At 44.3% G+C, this 20,786-nt stretch overlaps 1 protein-coding gene across 1 annotated transcript; it reads left to right on the forward strand.

The window, feature by feature from the left end:
- The first annotated feature begins 1,997 nt into the window (after nt 1–1,997).
- ACAA2 (acetyl-CoA acyltransferase 2) lies at nt 1,998–20,464 on the forward strand. The gene is made up of 10 exons (XM_032675765.1): nt 1,998–2,056; nt 6,648–6,814; nt 8,455–8,583; nt 10,260–10,376; nt 11,826–11,973; nt 14,258–14,433; nt 15,402–15,531; nt 17,781–17,851; nt 18,410–18,564; nt 19,806–20,464. Exons 1-10 carry the CDS (start codon nt 2,041–2,043, stop codon nt 19,888–19,890), a joined length of 1,194 nt encoding a protein of 397 aa, XP_032531656.1. The 5' UTR covers nt 1,998–2,040; the 3' UTR covers nt 19,891–20,464.
- The last annotated feature ends 322 nt before the right edge of the window (nt 20,465–20,786 follow it).

Consider the following 20,786-nt stretch of genomic DNA (forward strand, 5'->3'; position numbering starts at 1 on the left):
TTCTTCTGTCTCCTGGAAACTCTTCTATTTTAATGTTACAAAGTAGCTTTATAAACATTACAAAGTACTTTATGAAAAAATTAACAGTATCAAAGATTTTACTCAAGACATTGAAAGGTTTAGAAATTATAACTTCATTTCAGAGATGCTGAAATAATCTGAGCAAATTAGAAATTAATTGAGTGCGGAATCTTAAGGCCTTGAAAGCCACTGTAAATGAATGAGGAAGAGGGGATGCACTGCCAGCCCTTGTGCATGTGCTTAAATCACAGAATCAGAATCACAGAACGGTTTGGGTTGGAAGGGATCTTAAAGTTCATCCAGTTCCGCCCCCTGGCACGGGCAGGGACACCTTCCACTAGACATGGTTGCTCCAAGCCCCATCCAACCTGGCCTTGAACACTTGCAAGGATCCAGGGGTAGCCACAGCTGCTCTGGGAAAGCTGTGCCAGGGCCTCACCACCCTCACAGCCAAAAATTCCTTCCCCATATCCCATCTAACCCTGCCCTCTGCCAGTGGGAAGCCATTCCCCCTTGTCCTGTCCCTCCATCCCTTGTCTCAGGTCCCTCTCCAGCTCTCCTGGAGCCCCTTTAGGCCCTGAAAGGGTCTCTCAGGTCTCCCTGGATCCTTCTCTTCTCCAGGTGAACCCCCCCAGCTCTCCCAGCGTGGCTCCAAAGCAGAGGGGCTCCAGCCCTCGGAGCATCTCCATGGCCTCCTCTGGACTGGCTCCAGCAGCTCCACATCCCTGTGCTGTTGTTCCCCAGGGCTGGAGGCAGCTCTGCAGGTGGAGTCTCACCTGAGTGGGGTAGAGGGGCAGAATCACCTCCTTCAGCTTCAAATGAGACTTAAATAAGTCAGTGGCAGAGAGAGAAAATATGGGAAAACCCTCAGCTCTTTTAAAAGACTAAGTTGCATGTTGCTGTACATTCACTGATTTATAGATTCATTAAATCATTGGAATTATGTAGCAACTTGAAATAAAAAATGAAAATCTCCACAGGAAAACATTTTTTCTTCTAGAAAATTTATAGAACTTAAATTTTGTTCATGAAGACGTGTGACAATTTTTGTTTGTACATGAAATATCTTCACCAGTCTTCTCATCTTCAGCCTAACAGTCTGGACGGTTCCACTGAAGCATTTATGCACATAAATCAAGGTACGTACTACATACTTCAAGGTGCATTTTCAACCACCAGAACTGTGGAAAGTGAGTTTTGTGGATCCCCTGGTGCAGCTGAGAGCTTGCTTATTCTTGGCCACGAGGGTGGTGAGGCGCAGGCTTTTTTAGCTCATTTTCCCCCTATTTTTTCAATGTCTGCAATGTTGGAAAATGAGAGCGTGCAAGGGCTTTCTGGTGTCAAACCGATGGGCTACAGGCAGCTCCTACTCTCCTCCATCCACGTCCAGGAAAGCAGGGCTGCAACCCTCCAACTTCAGCAGGTTTATGGTCAGAAGTTGCGCCAGGAGAGGTTTAGGTTGGACGCGAGGAGGAATTTCGTCATGGAAGGGGTGGTCAGGCCTTGGCAGGAGTTGCCCGGGGAGGTGGTGGATCCCCATCCCTGGAGATGTCCAAGGAACGACTGGACGTGGCACTCAGCGCTCTGGGCTGGGGGATCGGGCACAGGTTGGACTCGATGGTCTTGGCGATCTTCTCCAACCTCCATGACTCTGTGATTAACTGTAATTAACAGTAATTACTGCGAGGCGTTCGGAGATGGCTGTGGGCGCTCAGCTCGCCCTCAGGGATCGCCGCCCGCCCTCGCCTTCGCCCGCCGCCGATTCGCCAAAGCCGCCACTGGAAAATCGAACCGAACAGAGGCGGAATTCAAAAAAAAAAAGGAAAGAAAGGAAACCAGCACAAGAACACATTCTAAATAAGTAAAATAATAAATTAAATCTACGGATAGGTTAACCCATCAGACGAGTCCCCTCCCGCGCGTTTCTTGCCCCGCCCCGCCGCCGGCGTGGCGAATGTGCGGGGCGGGCGCGGCGCTCGGCCGGGGCGCGGAGCGGGGCAGGAGCGGAGCGGGGCGGCCATGGCGCTCCTGAGGGGTGAGGATCCCGTGTCCCGCGGATCCCGGCACCGGGAGGGATCCCTGCGGGCCAGGCGTCAGGGCTCTGGGGCGGACGGAGCCGGTTGTAGGGGCCCCTCACCCGGGGCGGGGGGGAAAGGTGTGGGGGGGCAGCTCGTGTTGCCCTCAGGAATTGCTAAATAGAGTCCCCGAAGCTGTTCCTGTCCCTCCCCTGGGATTTACCCCCTCCAGCTGTGCCGTCCGCGCCGTGTCAGCGCGGCCGAACAGCTGGGAGTAACTGGGAACTTCCAAAAGGCAGCGTGGGTTCAGAGGGTGGGAACGGGGGTGAGAGCGTGGAGAAGAAATAGGGGGTGGGAATGGGGGTCAGAGATTGAGGAGGGGGTGCAGAGAGCGGGAAGGGGGTCACAGGGTGGGAATGGGGATCACAGGGTGGGAATGGGGGTCAGGGATTGAGGAGGGGGTGCAGAGAGCGGGAAGGGGGTCACAGGGTGGGAATGGGGATCACAGGGTGGGAATGGGGGTCAGGGATTGAGGAGGGGGTGCAGACAGCGGAAGGGAGTACAGAGGGTGGGAAGGGGTCACAGAGTGGGAATGGGGGTCGGAGATTGAGGAGGGGGTGCAGAGAGCGGGAAGGGGGTCACAGGGTAGGAATGGGGGTCAGAGATTGGGAAGGGGGTCAGAAGGTGGGAATCGGGATCAGAGACTGGGAAGAGGGTGCGGGGGGGCGTCAGTCGGTGGGAAGGTGGTCAGAAGGTGAGGAGGGGGTGCAAAGGGTGGGAAGGGGATTCAGAGGGTGGAAAGGGGGTGCAGAGGGTGGGAAGGGGGGGATCAAAGTCTGGGAATGTGGGTCAGAGGGTGGGGAAGGGGTACATGGTGTCTAGTCACACAACCTCTTTGTTTTTAGCACTGCTTAGAATATAGAGTTTGACTTTCTGCAGTGCTCAAGCCACTCGTGCTACAAACCTATAGCAAAGGGTGCATTTGTCTGTCCAGTAACTGGCCATTTGGGTTGAATATTAGGGAAAATTGCTTCATGGAAAGGGTTGTCCAGCCCTGGCACAGCCCTGGCACTGCCTAGGGCAGTGGTGGAGTCCCTGTCCCTGCAGAGATTTAAAAGCCATGTGGATGTGGCACCTGGGAACATGGGTTAGTGGTGACCTTGGCAGTGCTGGGGAACAGTTGGACCTGATGGTCATAGAGGGCTTTTCCAACCTAAATGATTCCATAATTCTGTCATTCCTTGTTTACGTGTAGTGACTAAAAGTCACTGGAAGTGACGCTTGAAATGTCCGTGACTGAAAGGTTTCTGTTGTTACATCCAGCCCCTGCCTGTGTTAACACTGCCATTGCAGAATAGACTCTTCAAGTCCCAACAGCTCTTGAAAGTGTTTAGTGTAAAGTACTAATTTATGCTCTGCATGGTTTCACTCTTGCATCTCTTAAAAATGAGGCAGATACGCCCTTTCTCATCTGCTTTGGTTTGAAAACAAAATTGAAATTTATCGCAATAGGGCTTTTTATCTATTCGACAGCATTTTGCTACTTGACAGACCATACCTAAATAATAACATGTGTGTCAGTCATGGTGTGAGGTTTCAGTGGTAAAGCCTGTCTGGTAATTCTTGCAGTAATTTTAATGGCTCTACTGAGCTGGATAATACAGAGAACACCTTGCCTATACTTTTTTGATGTTAGTTTTATGTGCCTGTTGCAGGATCTTCTCTCATCTTTAACCACAATATTTTCATACACTGTTTTTGTTTCTTAATTTTTTTTTATGTTATTGATTGTTTTTTAGTCTTTCAAAACAGGGTCTGATGAACAATTATTTTTGTACCAAGCATGTCTGAGAAGTGTTGGAGGGTTAGGGAACGTTTCAGATCCCCATTTGGCAGCAAGTGGTTAACAAAACCAGGTTAAAAGATGCCTTGAATATAGTGCTTGGTAAGGATTTAAAGTGACGTTTGCTTTCTAGCCCGAAAAGTTTACAGGTCTCTATGCATCTGATACTATTCTGCTCTTATCTAGTGTTTATCACCTTGGAAAATTGGAGAGACTCTGGAAGTCTTGCCATGTTAATGGAGGACAGTGCTAATTAATGGAGACTTAGAGAGAGCTGTCAAAAGACACAGAGTCCATTCTCACTCAGAACTTCAGCCACGCCTTGTTACCCCTCCTGAAATTCTGTGGAGGGAGTAGCATTTGTAGATGTCTCTCCAATCAAGCAAAATTCGGCAGGCTCTGGAGTACATTCCCTTAGGGCATGGCCCTGTGTCCAGTTTAATTCAGCATAACAGCTTGTGCTGCTGCTGCTGCTTCATCATCTTCTCTTGCTGGTTCAGTCCAGCCTTCTCTCTTAGTCTCGAATTACTGTTTTATTGAGCAACCAGAAGGTGAACTCGGCTCGGAGCTGATCCAAATGAAAATTAGCCCCTCGTTTTCTGCTGACTCTCGGTTACTCTTCAGCTGCCTCGGCTGTGTGACCTGCCCTGGTTTATTGGCCCCACGGTGCTGTTGGGAAGAGGGCAGCAGTGAGCAGCCTCCATGAAAGAGAGAGAGGTGTTGTTATTGTGAAAGGAATGTTTAAGGGCAAAGTTCCATCCTTGCCCCTGGACTTTTTGCGAGGCAATGCCACAGTGTGTGTGATTGAGCAAATAATGTGGATAACAGACAACCTGAACAAAAGGGAGGAGGACGAGTTCTTTTAGCTTGGTCAGGTCCCTGAGCTGGTCTGCAGCAAAGCTTTGTAATCAGTTATTGTTGGCACAACTTGGAGGAGGCAGAGGGATGGGAATCAGTGGACAGGAGGAGCGGTGAAGGATGAATGTCAAGGCCTGTTTTGCTGCAGGGAAGACAAGCTTAGGAGAGCAGGGTTAGGTTGGATATTGGGAAGAAATTCTTCTCTGTGAGGGTGGTGAGGCCCTGGCACAGGTTTCCCGGAAAAGCTGTGGCTGCCCCATCCTTGGAAGTGTTGGAGGTCAGGTTGGATGGGTCTTGAAGCAACCTGGTCTAGTGGAAGGTGTCCCTGCTGATGGCAGGGGGTTGGAACAAGATGAGCTTTGAGATCCCTTCCAAACCAAACCATTCTGTGATATGATTCTGTGATTCTAAGCATGCTCCCTGCATATCTCAGATCCCAGTGTTGTGTTCAAGTCCTTGTCAGTGGGGCAACCTTGATATTCACCAGTTTGGAAAGTCTCTTTTCTAGCAATCATTCAGCCTGGGATCCAGATACATGAGAGTTGGAGGAACATCCTCTCTGACAAAACAGCCAAGTAATACAGAACTGACAGCCTGAAATCAGTGTTCATGAGCAGCTTAATGAACAGGAAATTTCATTCTTACATATATATATATCCTTGCAGTGTTACTTAAAATAGCTGGGTTTTCCATGACGGCTGTAGAAACAGAGTATGTGAGTGCTTGCTGTTGTTCAACTGGGGAAAAGTTCACAACCTGCCTCCCACTTGTTTTTCTGCACGTGGAAGCAGAAAAGGACTGTGACAGGCAGCCAGTAGATGTTTGCTTTGGTTCAGAGGTGGCTTCTCCCTGGCTGGAATTCACGTGAGCTGCTCCATGTCCCAGTGCCTTTGTACGCTTGTGCTGGCACACACTCTCCTGCCTATTGAAAACTGGCTTTTCTTCTCAGAACCTGGAAGATTGATGCTAAAGTAGTTTAGATGACTTAAATAATTCTGGCAGAAGTGTAAAATTTCTGATTAGGGAGCGTTTTTCCTCTTCAGCTGAAGGGATCAAAGTTAAAATTTTATTTTGCTTTATTATCTGAGTTTTATTTTCCTTTGTGGAAACTCTTTCAGAATATAAGCCAAAAATCTGCTGTTTTTTCTGGGATGAGGAAATGACCTCTTTGTTTGTTAAAAGCACCATTCCTCATCTGATTGTTTCACAGGTGTCCACTATGGAATTTCTTGGATGTTACTGTCATGGTTTCAGTACACTAATGCCACTAATATCTGGTGTGTGTGGCAGCCTCCTTTGCCTGCCTGGTATCCAAATGCAAACTTCCCTCTTTTTGTCAAACCTCTTTGTGGAAAGGGAGTATTTCTGGAATCTTCCCTCCTTTTCTTTCTCACCATTAGTTCACAGAACCACAGAACGTGCTGAGCTGGAAGGGACCCACAAGGATCATCGAGTCCAACCCTCAGCCCTGTGCAGGACCATCCCCAAGAATCACACCCTGTGCCCCAGAGGATCATCCAACCCTCCTTGAGCTCTGTCAGCCTTGGTGCTGTGCCCCCTGCCCTGGGGAGCCTGTTCAGTGCCCAACCACCCTCTGGGGGAAGAACCTTTTCATGAGATCCAACCTAACCCTGCTCTGACACAACTTCAGGCCATTCCTTGGGGTCCTGTCACTGGTCACCACAGGGAAGAGCTCAGTGTCTGCCCCTCCTCTTCCCCTCACAAGGAAGTTCTTCCTGCCTTCCCTGTCTAAACCACCATTATATCATTTATCTCGCACTGCGGGGGGTTGATGTTGCCTGTATCTACAAACATTCACGTGAATTTAGGGTGTTATCCGCCTGAGGCTGACTGGGCGGTGTTGTTTGTTGGACCCCTGTACGTGTGGGTGATTCCTGCCTGTGTTCCAGGTGTATTCATCGTGGCAGCAAAGCGCACTCCCTTCGGGACCTACGGGGGTTTGCTGAAGGACTTCTCGGCCACCGACCTGACGGAACACGCCGCCCGCGCCGCGCTGGCCGCGGGCAAGGTCTCCCCCGAGATCATCGACAGCGTTGTCGTGGGCAATGTCATGCAGGTTGGTACCCTGGAAAATCTGCTGGTCGGGGGTTTTTCAGTGTCGTCTCCCCCCCGGTGTGGTCCTGTGCTCAGCTTTGCGGCCAAGAGTGAAGTGACGGGGTGGGAGTGGAGTGCGTGAGCAGCGTTTGTGGTGTGGTGTTTCCTGTTCCTGTTTGAGGGACGTACCCTCCTGATCCGTGGTACTGTTGGGAGCAAGGCTTAGCTTTCTTTTTATGGTACCAGAGGTAGTGTAATACTAGGACAAGCTGATCTCCTAAAAATATATATTCATTAACTGGTCAGTTGCTAATCCCTGATACATTTTCCCTGTTTTGAAGGCTTGAGCTGTGTAACTCAGTGGTCAGGTTTCCACTGAATTATATAAATCCATTTTTATCTTTGATTGATTTGAATCTATTTCCCTTGAGTTTTCTGTAGGGTTTTTTTTTTGGGTTTCTTTTGAGCTGGAAGGATTCATGCCTTGATTGAAAGAGGCATTTGGACAACCATTTCTTTTCCAAAGAGTTTGTGAAGAGGATGGTGTTGTATGCAGGGCACCACTTTGCAAAACTGCAGTTATCCACATATCTAGATGAGTGTCTTTGTTTTAGGCAAGACAGCAAAGAACATTTCTGGCTTTCTTTTTTTTTTAATTTATTTTTTGTATTCTGACTTCACCATTATGAAGTGTAGGGACTTTTCTTCTGCACTATTTCAAGGATGCAGAAGAAGCAAGTAACAAAACTTACACTATATGTGAAGAAACATGCAGTATTCCTTGTTAAGAATTTTCAGCCAAGAGTAGCCTTAGATTGTTCTGTCTCCTACAGATACCACCTCAGCTTCTTTTATTCAGCTTTTTAATTTTGTAAGAACTGCCTCTGACCTAGAAAATAATAGGTGTAATGCTTTTACATAAGAAATAGCATTCTGCTAATAAAGTTACTTTTCATGTTTAAAGTACATTTCTTTTCCTTTGCATCATACTTCCCCATCCCAGTAGATTTTCTTTTTTTTTTTTAGTCCTGGATTCCTTTTAGGTATTATTTGATTAAGTTTAAATAACTGTGAGTGTATGACCATTTTAAACTCCCCTTCTGCAGCAGAAGTGGCTTCATTAATTCATTTTTTTTGTCTGAACTTGCATTGGCATGCAGCATTGTGCACAGAGCTTTGTCTTCATAATACACAGTAGCTTAGTGCATGATACCCAAGAGCATAAGTGTTCTCTGTGGTTTTGGGGGGCCTTCCTCTGTTAGTCTGAGCAATATTAATTTATCTTAAAGTAATTGCTGCTCACCAGTCAGGATCTGTCCTTATATCAGTCTGCTGTGTGAATACTGTTTTAAAAATAAAGGATAGAGAAAAGCATTAAGACTTACTAAGTTGTTGACTTAAATCTTATCATCTATGGTCCCATTTTGGCCTGATGTCTGGCTTTTGCAACACACACTTCGTTTAAAATGCAGATTGAGACATTGACACTTTCAGATAATGTAGAACAGTATCTTCTTTGAAGTGAATCAAGGTGCTTCTTAGGACAGGTCGTATTTCTGCTGAACATACACTGTCTTCTACCAGATGCAATTACACCACCCTGACTTTTCATCAAGGCTTTTGCTTTCCAGTGGCAAACCCCGCTGTTTGTTCTGTCTGCAGAGCTCGCCAGATGCGATTTACATCGCGAGACACGTTGGTTTACGTGTGGGAGTTCCCGTCTCCGTGCCAGCGCTCACTGTCAACAGGCTCTGTGGCTCTGGTTTCCAGTCCATTGCCAACGGATGCCAGGTACAAAGCTCTGTACTTCTGTGTTGGTTGTAATCTTTATCAGGCTGTTAACGTGAGAGAAGAGGCGCGTGTAGAAACACGTCCTTTGTGTTTGGGATGAGTCTTAACGTGGAGTTTTAGCTACCACTGGTAGAGACTTCCTATTGTCCTGCATGCTTTTGTTTTTTTGCAGGAGTTCAGCCTCCACAGTGCCACATTTTGTGGTTGGTTTTTAAAATCAGCACTGTAGCTATTTTTAGTTTAGTATAAGGAATGCAGCAAGTGTTAGCTGGTGAAATGGAGCTCAGCTGTGCAGTAGTTGAATCCCATGATCCTGTTTGTCTGGGTTGGAATTACTGGGCTTCAGGACCACAACAGGAGGCTTTCATCTCTTGATCACTGTTTATATTCTCACCTGGTTAGCTGTGTAAGCAGCAGCTTGGGCTTTTTAAGTGTTTTTGTTCAAAGATCCAAACCTCTCTTGGGTTAGGTAATTTATAGTGTCACTTCTTTTAAAATAGAAGAGAATCAACTTCTCTTTGAGCGGGTGCCCAAAACCACTGAGTAAGATGGTACAATGGTACAGGGGGTTTTATTTCATTTGTTCCTACATTTATTTTACAAATACTTGAGCAATGAGATAGTTGGTTTTGTGGGGTTTTTTTGGTTTTTCTTGGCCAGAGGATTATTTTAGGTCTGATCCTCTAGAGGAAAAAAATGTGAAAGGCGATGTAGAGTTAAGGTTACATGTTTACAGTAATATCCATGTGACCACTTTTTCTAGTGCTTTCTGCAAAGGCCATACACACACTTGTCCACACTGAACAAAAGTGCTGGAGAATTTGACCACTTTTATTGAAAGTAAAGGTTGTGAGGTCCTTTCTGAAGATGGCATTCAATCAGTGCAGCCAATGGCTCCGTATTTCCCTGGCACACAACAAAGCTGCAGCTTCCGTGCTGAGCTGCTAGTAAACATTCACAAGTTTTTTAGTCACTACAGAAAACATCTCAGCACATATTAGTAAAATCAGTGATTTTCAGGGATGGGGCAGCCACAACTTTTTTGGGATGATTTCATCTGCTTCCATTCCAGTACAGAAATAACCTTAACAGTCCAACTTAGTGAATTGTTTTAAGGAAGCACAATTTTTCAGTGGTTTGATGGTATGTTTAAGAATTAGGATTCTAGGTTCTGTGTGCTTTGCCAGTGATGAATTAGCGTGTTTTTGGTACTTTTGGCAGCTTACCTAGCTAATGTCTTCTAAAATTATGTCCCATTTTTTCCAATCATTCAGGCTTTGAGATTTAATTTGTGTTTCTTTTGAGAAGATTGGGAGCTTAAAAACACCCAGCTCAACCATCTGTGAACCTAACCACACAAGCATGCAGAGGCTTAATGTCTTTGTTCCTCTGTCCTCTCATGTGTGCACACCCATAGTCTCTTCCCTCATGGATATAATTGTTCCTTGCTGAAAGGAGAAAGAAGGAAAGTGCCATGAAGGAGACAGACCCCAACCTTAATAACCCTTTCATAAATACATACATGACTAAGATTGAATTCATTCTCATTTTGTGGCTTCATAGGTGACAAGCTCTTTTTTTAAAACCGTTGTTATTTTTCTTACTCAGACACCAAACACTTAATTTTTTTTACTCAAACACTAAATCCTGGATCCGTTTTGTTTTTCTGTTAACAGGAAATTTGCCTTAATGAGTCAGAAGTTGTTCTGTGTGGTGGAGCTGAAAGTATGAGCCAGGCTCCTTATGCAGTTCGAAAGATTCGATTTGGAACCAGATTAGGAGCAGAACTCAAGGTCTGGTACTTTTTTTTTTGGACTCTTTTTTTATTCTCTGAACTAAGTAATGTTCACAGAGCAATATAAGTATCAGGCCTGTAGACACTAAATTCTTGGGAATGGAACTATTGGAGATTAGATCCAGATGTAGTTGTTCAAAGCATTTAACCAGTATTCATACATTATCAAAACAGTAGTCTCAGGCAATTCTGTTAAGCATGCCAGTTTTTCTAGCTTTTCCAAAACCATATTTGAATTCCTGTTCCGTGATAAACATATCAATAAATTCTTAGACACAAAATTTAGTTCACTTGGTACATCCCATGCAAGTACTATGTGTTAAAAACTTGTCAGAGGCTGTGAAATAAAGGCATATACAATTTAGGCAAGGGTACTAATGCTGGCAGTAGATGGGCAGACTGGTAAAGAACGTGTATTCCTCCAAGCTGTAAGCATCTCTCCATTCCAGAAGTGGAAACTTAAAAGTTAAATCCATTGGTAGGTAAGTTATTTTTATATTTTCTTCTGAAGATAAATCCCAAGGGAATACTGTGAGAAATGTGCAGCAGAATAAATCGATAATGTACTCTGATAATTACCACTTGCTCGGTGGGTCATAACTGATATCAGAATGCAGGATTTGGATATTTCAGTGTTTCAACTCTTTTGAGTTTTTTCCTGTGCTGTGGTTCCATTGTAAACATGGTGCATGTGAATTAGGCTTGGCTCTGTTCTTGTGTGGCACTGTGTCTAAGCCTCAGTTCCTGCAGAGAACACCTTCACAAAGCTGCTGATACACTGAGTAGGTTCTGCTGGGTTCTTATCATGAAGATAATTGAATTATAAGGTGAATGGGTGATTTATCTTGCAGAACTTTACTGGTGACAGAGATAACAAAACCCATCTGAACAGACTGGACTTGCCTTTATCAGGTTAAGTGAAGTTAGGCTTGGTTACTTTCTCACCTGAGATGTTACGCCTGCATAAACCTTTTGCTCTTGTAAAGTCATTTTACCTGGCAGTAGAGAAAGAGCTAAAGAATCAGTGGGCTGCTGTGTCTTTTCACAGTTCCTCACCTTTTGTTCTTGGCAACCAGACAGGTATGTTTTCTCATAGGTCTCATTCATACACAAGTAAATAATTATACACAAGTAATAATAATTCATACACAAGTAAAATGTGCTGAAATACCAAAAATCATAGGCTTTTCCCAAGCTTCCCAGGGCCATGTGGGAGTGGAAAAAACCATACAAGAGCACAGCATAGATTAGCTAAAATAGCACACAGGAGGTTGCACACTGCTTTGCAGCGTGTTCGTTCTGATAAATAAATTACCTGTGGGTAACCTGAATTAATTTTACAAAGAGCCATTAGGTTCCAAGAAGCTGCTGAGCAGTTAGGAACTGTCAATAATAAATGTCAGTGTTGCTGTGTTTTCTGATTTTCTTCTCATAATGTGCCATGCAGTTGGAAGACACGTTGTGGGAAGCTCTAACAGATACACACGTTAAAATACCTATGGCAGTGACAGCTGAAAACCTGGCAGCAAAATACAGCATCTCACGGGAGGCCTGTGATGGATACGCGCTGAAAACACAACAGAGGTGCAAAGCTGGTTAGTACCTGCAGGAATGGAAGGGTTTATATGGCACTGACCTCAAATCTATTCAGTTTTTAGCATTGATTCACAGCATCTTCAAGCTCTGTGTAGCTCGTGGTGTAATTTGTCCTTTGATTTGCATACTGTAGTTCATGATTTTGTTGGCCCTGTGGTACAAGTAGCCCACTCCCAGGGGGTTTGACTTTGAGTCTGCTGAGTAGGTGTTGTGCCCACCAGCAGGTTAAGTAAGGAGCCCCCTTTCCACCTGCCTTCCTGTGCCTTCCTCGTGGACATTCTATGGCTGTTCAGGCAGCAAATGCTTTTTAACACTCTGTCACGTGTCACCTAACTGAACTGGATTCGTGCTCGTAAATGTGGCTTGTTGGTGACCCTTTGATGGGATGCAGCATTGTCCCAGGCATGCCTGACTGCCCTCCTTTCTTTCCTCTGCACTGCAGAACCATCCACTTCCACAATGACCCACATCATCCTCACGTGTCAGCATGTGCTATCATTGATCTAAATCCTTTTTCTTTCTTTTGCAAATCCAATGCTGTTCTAAAACCCTTGAGCAGTTAGAGCAGAGGGAATCTGAAGAGAGGATATTTTTTCAGGACTTGTGTTTAAAGTGTTCTCTGGATGGTTTACATGGCCAAAGCCATATCAGAGGCATTCAGCTCCGGGGCCCCCAATATAAGAAGGATGTGGAGCTTCTGGAGTGAGTCCAGAGGAGGCCATGGAGATGCTCCGAGGGCTGGAGCCCCTCTGCTCTGGAGGCAGGCTGGGAGAGCTGGGGGGGTTCAGCCTGGAGAAGAGAAGGATCCAGGGAGACCTGAGAGCCCCTTCCAGTACCTAAAGGGGCTCTAAGAGAGCTGGAGAGGGACTGGGGACAAGGCATGGAGGGACAGGACAAGGGGGAATGGCTTCCCACTGTCAGAGGGCAGGGTTAGATGGGATATTGAGAAGGAATTGTTGTCTGTGAGGGTGGTGAGGCCCTGGCACAGCTTTCCCAGAGCAGCTGTGGCTGCCTCATCCCTGGGAGTATCCAAGGCCTGGTTGGACGGGGCTTGGAGCAACCATGTCTAGTGGAAGGTGCCCCTGCCCGTGGCAGGGATTGGAATGAGATGGGCTTTAAGGTCCATTCCAGCCAAAACCACTCAGATTCTGTGACTGGATTACTGTGAAGTTTAGGCCAAAAGCCAGTTGTAGGGGTTGTCCTGGGGCTTAACATACGTTGCAACCCAAAGGCAAAGGGTAGGAAGCAAAGATCCAGGCGTTCCTTTAGATTCTAATCATGCTGCATTTTAGCAGCTGCACTGTTGGAAGAAGAGTCTGTGTTTTTTCCAGCTGGTGTAGCAGTGCTTTTTGTAATTTTTCTCCATCGTTTATTACCTTTCCTGCTGATCTTGTTAGCTAACTCCTGCTATTCCTGGACTCTTTGCTAGAAACTGTGCTTCTTTCTTGTTTTCTAGGATTTTGGCTTGCTGTTTTTATTTCTGCGTGTAGGACCAGTTCGTCTTATTCCACAGTAAAGAGAGAGTCCTGTGTCTAATCAGGAAAGTAAAAGGTTTTGAGGAATTTATTGAGAAGTCCAGAGGTAGCTAAACAACATCAGATATGACAGTTTCTGTGTCTTAGTTTTAAATCCCTATCTAATGCTCTATTAGTTGTTGTGGCCAGATGCTTTTATGGGCATCTTAGCTACCTGCAATGTCTCAGATTGACTCAGATGGTTTAGGCAGCTGAATCCCATTCTGAGATCCTCCCTTGAGTGTGATACCTGTGGAGGAGCACCTTGGACAGAATTTTAATTGATATATAATACCTTATCAACAGAGAAAATGTGGCTTAGGAGTTTTTTCCACATTTCTCTCTGAGATTTACATCTTCGTGGCTATCTGATAAACAACAGAGCTGTGGAATAAAGCAGTACATTTATTTTCGTACCAGAAATAAATCCAATGGTTTAAAACAAAAATAAAACAGAACAAAAGGGAGTTCAGTTATTTAAAACTGAAATAAAATTTTAATATTTTAGAAGAGACTTTTTTTTGGAGAAGTTTGAGAGTTTACTTGTACAGTTTTTGCACAAATTCTTAAAAAAAACCCCAAAACAAAACACAGTAAGACACCAACCAGCTTATTTAAGCAAAATGAAGCATAAACATTGCTGCCCCTGAACTTTTGGTTAAAATAGAGCAAAAGTTGTGTGCACATGAAAATATGATTATTGGTCATGCTGCGCAATCATCTTGATGTTTTTATCAGAGTCCTTTTATTTTCCTTTTTGTGGTTGCAGCTAATGATGCTGGCTACTTTAATGCTGAGATGGCACCAATTGAAGTGAAAACCAAAAAGGGGAAGGAAAGCATGCAAAAGGACGAGCACCCCAAACCCCAGACCACTATGGAACAGTTGGCAAAGCTCCCGTGTGTCTTTAAAAAGGATGGAACGGTCACGGCTGGGAATGCTTCAGTGAGTATGTCAGAGCCCTGGGCTGTGAAAGTGTCTCCTCTATGGTTCTCCAGATTTATCGCCGCTGTTTTTATGTCTCACTGAGTCACCTTTGGCTGTCAGTGGTGTCTCCTGATGAAAGTGACTTCCAGTTCTGCAGCTCGATGCCCCTGGTTGACTCTTCCAGCCCCAAGATCTCAGGGGATCCTTCAGTCTGCTCCTAAGTCCTAAAATTTGGTTCTGTGGGTTGTCACTGATCTTTTAGTGAGGCATTGGCACTTTTCATCAGCCTTGAATTGTGCAGTTGATACCTGCAGTGGCTGTGTAGGGTTAGCCATCCTACTTTCTTCTGGGGGCAATGCCTACTGAACGTTTGCTTTACAAACCAGGCATTATATTAGAGGGCAAACTGCTGCTGCTCCTCTTTGTGCCACAGTTAATATCCTCTGTCATCCAAACCACATTTTGCTCTTGCCCAGAGTAGACTGAGTGCTTAGCAGCATGTCATTATGGACTGTTCCTCTTACAGTCAGTATCTTAATTAGTTGATTAATGTTCTTTGGGCCAGAAGGACCACTGTGGTCATATAGCCTGAATTCCTGCCTAAAATAGATCATCATAGCCACAGTAAGTGTGGGTGTCTGTAAAGTATCTTTTATAATTAATAGCACATACATTATCCATTATTAATCGTGTTCTTGCAAGTCTGCAGAATCATGTTTCCAATGCGAGGGAGACTTCAAGAGTAAAAAATGTATTTTACTTTGCTAAAACATTGGAATTAATTGAACATCTATATTTAACTTCCTTTCCCAGTCCTCAGAATAGTGACAGATTGTCGTTTGTTGTTTTGAATAAAAATTGTCTGTTAAACGTTAATTATGGTGTCTTGGGCTCATGCCTTTTTTGAGAGTTTAGTTAAAAGAGTGTGGGGATTTTTTGTTTCTTTGTGTTTTCTCACTAAGAATGCTTTTCTCTCTTATTGCAAGGGGGTGTGTGATGGAGCTGGTGCAGTCATCCTCGCCAGTGAATCAGCACTTAAAAAGCACAGTCTTACTCCTCTGGCAAGAGTGGTAGCGTACCACTCATCTGGCTGTGACCCTTCCATCATGGGCATTGGTAAGTTGCAATAAAGCACATCATTTTTTAGCATCAAGTGGCATTAAAATATTCTTTTCTTGGGCATTCTAAAGGAAGGAAAGGGAGGCTGCAGTGTACTCAGTCTGATAGCTCTGAGGATGTTTATGTGTCCTACTGTCCATTCCACTGTGTCAGTCCATCCCTCTCATGCAGAGGAACAGATTTACTCCTCACTTTGGCTGGAAGGGTATGTGCACTGTCCGACCTATAGTGATAACACTAAGCTATAGTTTCCCCTGGCACCTTTTTTCTTTCCCTTTTTACTCTCTCTGTTAGTAAGTCAAGAAGACAAACGCTCTTTTTTAAACCATTTTTCTCCTGAAATTCAGTTTCCTGTAAGCTTCAAAATCCCATTATAAAATGCATAACTGTGAGTTGTCTTCTTCACCTCTTGCTGAGGAAGTGTTGGCTATGTGCACACCTTTGAGCAGTTACTCAGTGGCTCAAGCTGAGTTTGGTTTCCAGGATACACATCTGTTCAGGTATTATTTGGCAAACCAAATGCTTTCTTGATTGTTTTAGTCCCATATTTTGTTTCCTCGTCAAGTAGCTTGTAATGCAAACAATTCCTCAAATCCAATCCAGACACCCCAGGATTTTTCCCTTCTGTTTAGTTTGTAGACAGCATTGTATCCCAGAATTGCTTCTCCTCTCTGTCCTTCTGTTCAGAGAAGCCATTGTTGACTGGTTCCATGTGTCAGTGGAAATGCAAATGAAGCATTGTCAGGTTTGCTTCCCTGATCAGACTATCTGACTGACACAACCTTCAAAGCAAATGTGGAGGGAGGGTTTATTTTGCCAGGCTTCATGCTGTCATTGTGCTTCCTAAACCAGCCCATTCTTCCTAGGTCAGGCAACCCTTTTAGCTTGTTTAAAAACTTCATAAATCATAGAGAGAAACAGTATCTCAATTCCTTCACACCACAGCTTATCCCCAGCAACTCAAAGGGACCAGAGGAGATTCATGGAAATGACAGCAACAGATCTGAGAACAGGACCTCAGTCTGCACAACTGCCCTTTCACATACTGATAGTGACAGGGAGTTCTGCCCCACAGTGTTTAGTGAGAGAATTCATTATTTGAAAAAAGAGGAGGGGGAGAGGGAAGTTTACTTGGCTGTCATTGGTGGTCTTTGTATTGTCCACAGGAGACCCTGCCGTTACTCTCAGGCATAACAGGCATACTAAAACCCTTCCTTAATCAGATGCATTTAGAATCTAGTATTAAGCTGCCTGAAGCTCTCTGATACTCCACTGAGCTCTGAACTGGGCCCTTTCTTCTTTTAATTTTTCTGTGTCTTTGGTAATTTACCTATTTTTGTGATTTTTATTCTTTGAGCTCAGATTTTTCTATACCCTTTTTTTAGTTGTGTGAGAGATTTAGAATTGTTAAGTGTTTTAGAATTGAGGGGTTTTTTGGATAATGATCAGCCACCATATAACATCTTGGTGTCTTCGTCCCACAAGCACATACCCAATTAACCCTTTCAAATTCTCTTTGAATGTGTCTTTCCTTAGGTAGCTGTGCTTTGAGATTAATTTCCCTTAGTGGATTATAATAGCTTGTAGATGTCAACTTTCTTCCAGAGAACAGTTTTGTTGACAAACTCTGTAATAGTCTCAATAGAAAAATCTTACTATCTTCAGCTGGCCAAGGCCTGGCTCTGAGGGAGCATTTAATTGTTCAGAATAAACTAATTAAATTTTAGGGTTTTTGCTAGAAGATTTTCTGATATATTAAGATCATCAAAACAACAATACCCCTAACCACACCCATGACCAGCAACTCTGGAGCAGCCTGGTGTTCTTCTCTTTTGTTTACCTTGAGGCTGCAAGTTGTGAGTAAAGAATAAACTGATCCAAGAGTACTGGGAAGGAGAATGCCTCAAATCTATCGTGAAGTTGTTGTATTTGTCTGGGGACTGTCCCTTCTCTGGACTTGGAAGCTCTGTGTGTGTTTACCACCACAGCAGCGCAGCAGTAGTGACCCTCTTAGTATTTTCCCTGGTTGTGTGTTGAGAAGGTGACCGGTAGTTTTGAGGTTGAGGAGTTCTTTTACCACCTAATAAAGCAGATGAGTGGCACATCCAGAATTCATTGGCTGTTCAGAGGCTCAGTGGAAGGGAGCTGGTAAGGCTTTAGGAAGCTATCCTATTTATAACACAGTTAGAACACTTTATTTATTGAATTATTTTTTATTTAACTAACTGCATATAATTTCCAAACAGGCCCTGTACCTGCAATTACCGAGGTTTTGAAGAAAGCAGGATTGACCCTGAAGGATATGGATTTGGTAGAGGTGAGAGGTTTTTACATGAACAGTGATTTTACCCCCAGATCTTTTTAGCAGAAACATTCCACTCATACATGTAGGTGTTCCTACATGTCAGGAGCTGCCTGACCTCTGTCCATCTCATTTCTGCAGCACAGTTGCACAGTCATTGCAAAAATCTCAGGCATGTGGAAAATGAAAATGGCGTGATAGCATTCCATGGAATAAAAATACCCTCATGTGACATGACATGTTACTCTGCTGGCTGGACTGTTCATGTTTTTAGTTAGTCACACTTCTCCATTTGTGAACAGGGCCTCTTCTTGTCAGAGGAACAGGCTCTTCCTGGGCACACTGCATCAGAATATACCTTTTTTTATAATGTATACATCATACTTGCTTAGTATTTTAATTTAATTGGACTGGATTGGCAGTTTGTAAGTTGAATTGAGTATGCTTTTATGAACAATGTTTAATATTTTTCTCAAAACGAGCCGGTGGAGAAGTTCACCTCTCTTAATCTCGTGTGCGCACATACTGCTGAAAGCTCTTGTAAAAATTGTATCGTTTCTCGTGGTGCTTTAGGTGAATGAGGCATTCGCACCTCAGTATCTGGCTGTCGAAAAAGTTTTGGGCCTTGACCCTGAGAAGACCAACGTCAACGGAGGTGCCATCGCTATCGGTCATCCTTTGGGTGCCTCGGGGGCGCGGATCACAGCTCATCTGGTTCACGAGCTGAGGTATGCACACAGCTGAGAGAATGCAGTGCTGAGGTATTTCTGCCCACAAAAGGTTTTTAGCCTGGATTCAGCGTGACTAAACTCTTCCAGTCGATCAGCTTAAAACTCTCCTCACTGGAATGTACCGCTTTCTGTATGAATTTGTCACCTTTGTGCTGCAGTCCAGCTCCTGCACCTGCCTCATATTCCATTCTGTTGTCATTACAGGGTTTTTTTGCTTCATCTAGATCTGATCCAAGCTCACAGGAGTCAGTGGGAAGGTTTCCTTTTTTGAAATGGCCTTTGAGCAAAGTGTGTTCTTTTCTTAACGTGGTGCATTTAGTAGAATCACAGAACTGTTTGTGATGGAAGGGAGCTTAAAGATGATCTTATTCCAACCTCCTGCCATGGCCAGGGACACCTTTCCCCATCCCAGGTTGCTCCAAGCCCTGTCCAACCTGGCCTTTGACACTCCCAGGGATCCAGGGGCAGCCACAGCTTCTCTGGGCAACCTGTGCCAGGGCCTCCCCACCCTCACAGCCAAGAATTCCTTCCCCACATCCCATCTAACTCTGCCCTCTGGCAGTGGGAAGCCATTCCCCCTTGTCCTGTCCCTCCAGGCCCTTTTTCAAAATCCCTTTTCAGTCCTCTTTAGGTACTGGAAGGGGGTACTTTAAAAGGCTTTAAAATCACCTTCTTTCTCCTTTAATTTCTCTCTTCATTTGCAGAAATTCTGACTCTTTTGGCTTGCTTGATATGCTTAGCACCATTTTAATTTGAATTTTCCTTTTCTGATATTTCCCCTCAGGGCAGAGATTGCTGTACCTCTTTGCTTGTACTTGCAGCTCTGTCTTAGTGTTCAAACATAAAGCCCCAGAAAATTTGCACCTTCTAGAAAACTGTTTCTTGGAGTGTGGCTGTAGGAAACTTAGGTTTTAAAAATTACCTCGGTGGTGTTCAGGAAGTTTAAAAACTACCCAGGAAGTGTCCAGGGCCGGGTTGGACAGGACTTAGAGCAACCTGGGATAGAGGAAGGTGTTGCTGCCCATGGCAGGGGGGTGGAATGAGATGGGCTTTAAAGTCATTGGTTTCCTACAGAAATATTTCATGATATTTTTCTGAAAAAAGAACAACATACACATTCTAAAACGTCATCTTTAGTAATATCCAGCTGATGGCTACTTTCCTTTCATAAAATCAGGACAGGAGCTACTGTGGTTTCTTAAATGTAAGTGATTTTCACTGTTGGTTTCTGTGTGCAGGCGGCGTGGTGGGAAATACGCGGTTGGGTCAGCCTGCATCGGCGGTGGACAAGGTATTGCTGTTGTCATTGAGAACACAGCCTGAGTGATCCTGGGGACTCAGCCTGGCCCGAATTACTAATGCCCTGAGAAACCCCTGCCTTCTGTGACAGTAGACCATCACTGCTTGCCTTTCCTGCAAGGTAAAGGAAGAGCCGAGCAGTCAGAATTCCGAACAGAAAGATTTGTCGATGTCTTTCTAACTAAAGGAAGTGCAACATCAATATAATTACACACTGATGAAGTATTTCCTAAAAGCCTTTTTTCCAATCAAAGTTAATGTGTTTCTATAGGAAAAATTACTTTCATTTCATGGGGATATTGCTTGTCAAACTTTCACCAAACCTGCCTTAAAATAGCAGTCAGTGCAGCTTTTTAAGCAAGTATTGCTTAAATCATTTTTATTTTAGCTACTGGCACATGTGCCTCTTTTATTATCAGGAAATGTGAAAATGTGATCAGAGACCTTCTAAAATATTGATTTAGATTGATGACTATTAACCTGTACCCTGGTGCTTCACAAGGGAGGAGAAAATGAATAAAAGCTGAAATTTCCATTGTGCCTCCTAGAAGATCAATAAATATAACAGGAAAAAAAAAATAAAGGGCTTGGTGTTCTCTTTATGTGTTTATTTTAAATGTAAAAAAACACCCTAAAAATTGTTACTTTTGGGAAATCAGTGTTGGCTTTTGGAGAGACTGTTTTTCCTGGGTGAGGAATAACTGGTGTTTACTAGGTAGTTTCTAGAAATCTCTAGCAAATCTCCCAGCATCTGTGGGAGATTTCTTCATTTCTTCACTTCTCATTTCTTTACTTCTCTGATAGTGCCATCCATATTTCTTGGATCACTTCATGTGGGGCTGTTCTTAGCCAGTTTGGGAGGTGCACCTCTGAGGAAGCTGTCTGGCCTCTCAGAGGCGTTGGAGTTCAAGTTACGAATC

The sequence above is a fragment of the Chiroxiphia lanceolata genome, chromosome Z, assembly GCF_009829145.1.
Source record: "Chiroxiphia lanceolata isolate bChiLan1 chromosome Z, bChiLan1.pri, whole genome shotgun sequence".
NCBI lineage: Eukaryota > Metazoa > Chordata > Aves > Passeriformes > Pipridae > Chiroxiphia > Chiroxiphia lanceolata.

Coding starts and splice junctions, on each gene's coding strand:
- ACAA2 (XM_032675765.1), top strand. Junction 14,434..15,401: donor TCACGGCTGGGAATGCTTCA/GTGAGTATGTCA, acceptor TCTTATTGCAAG/GGGGTGTGTGATGGAGCTGG. Junction 18,565..19,805: donor CATCTGGTTCACGAGCTGAG/GTATGCACACAG, acceptor TTCTGTGTGCAG/GCGGCGTGGTGGGAAATACG.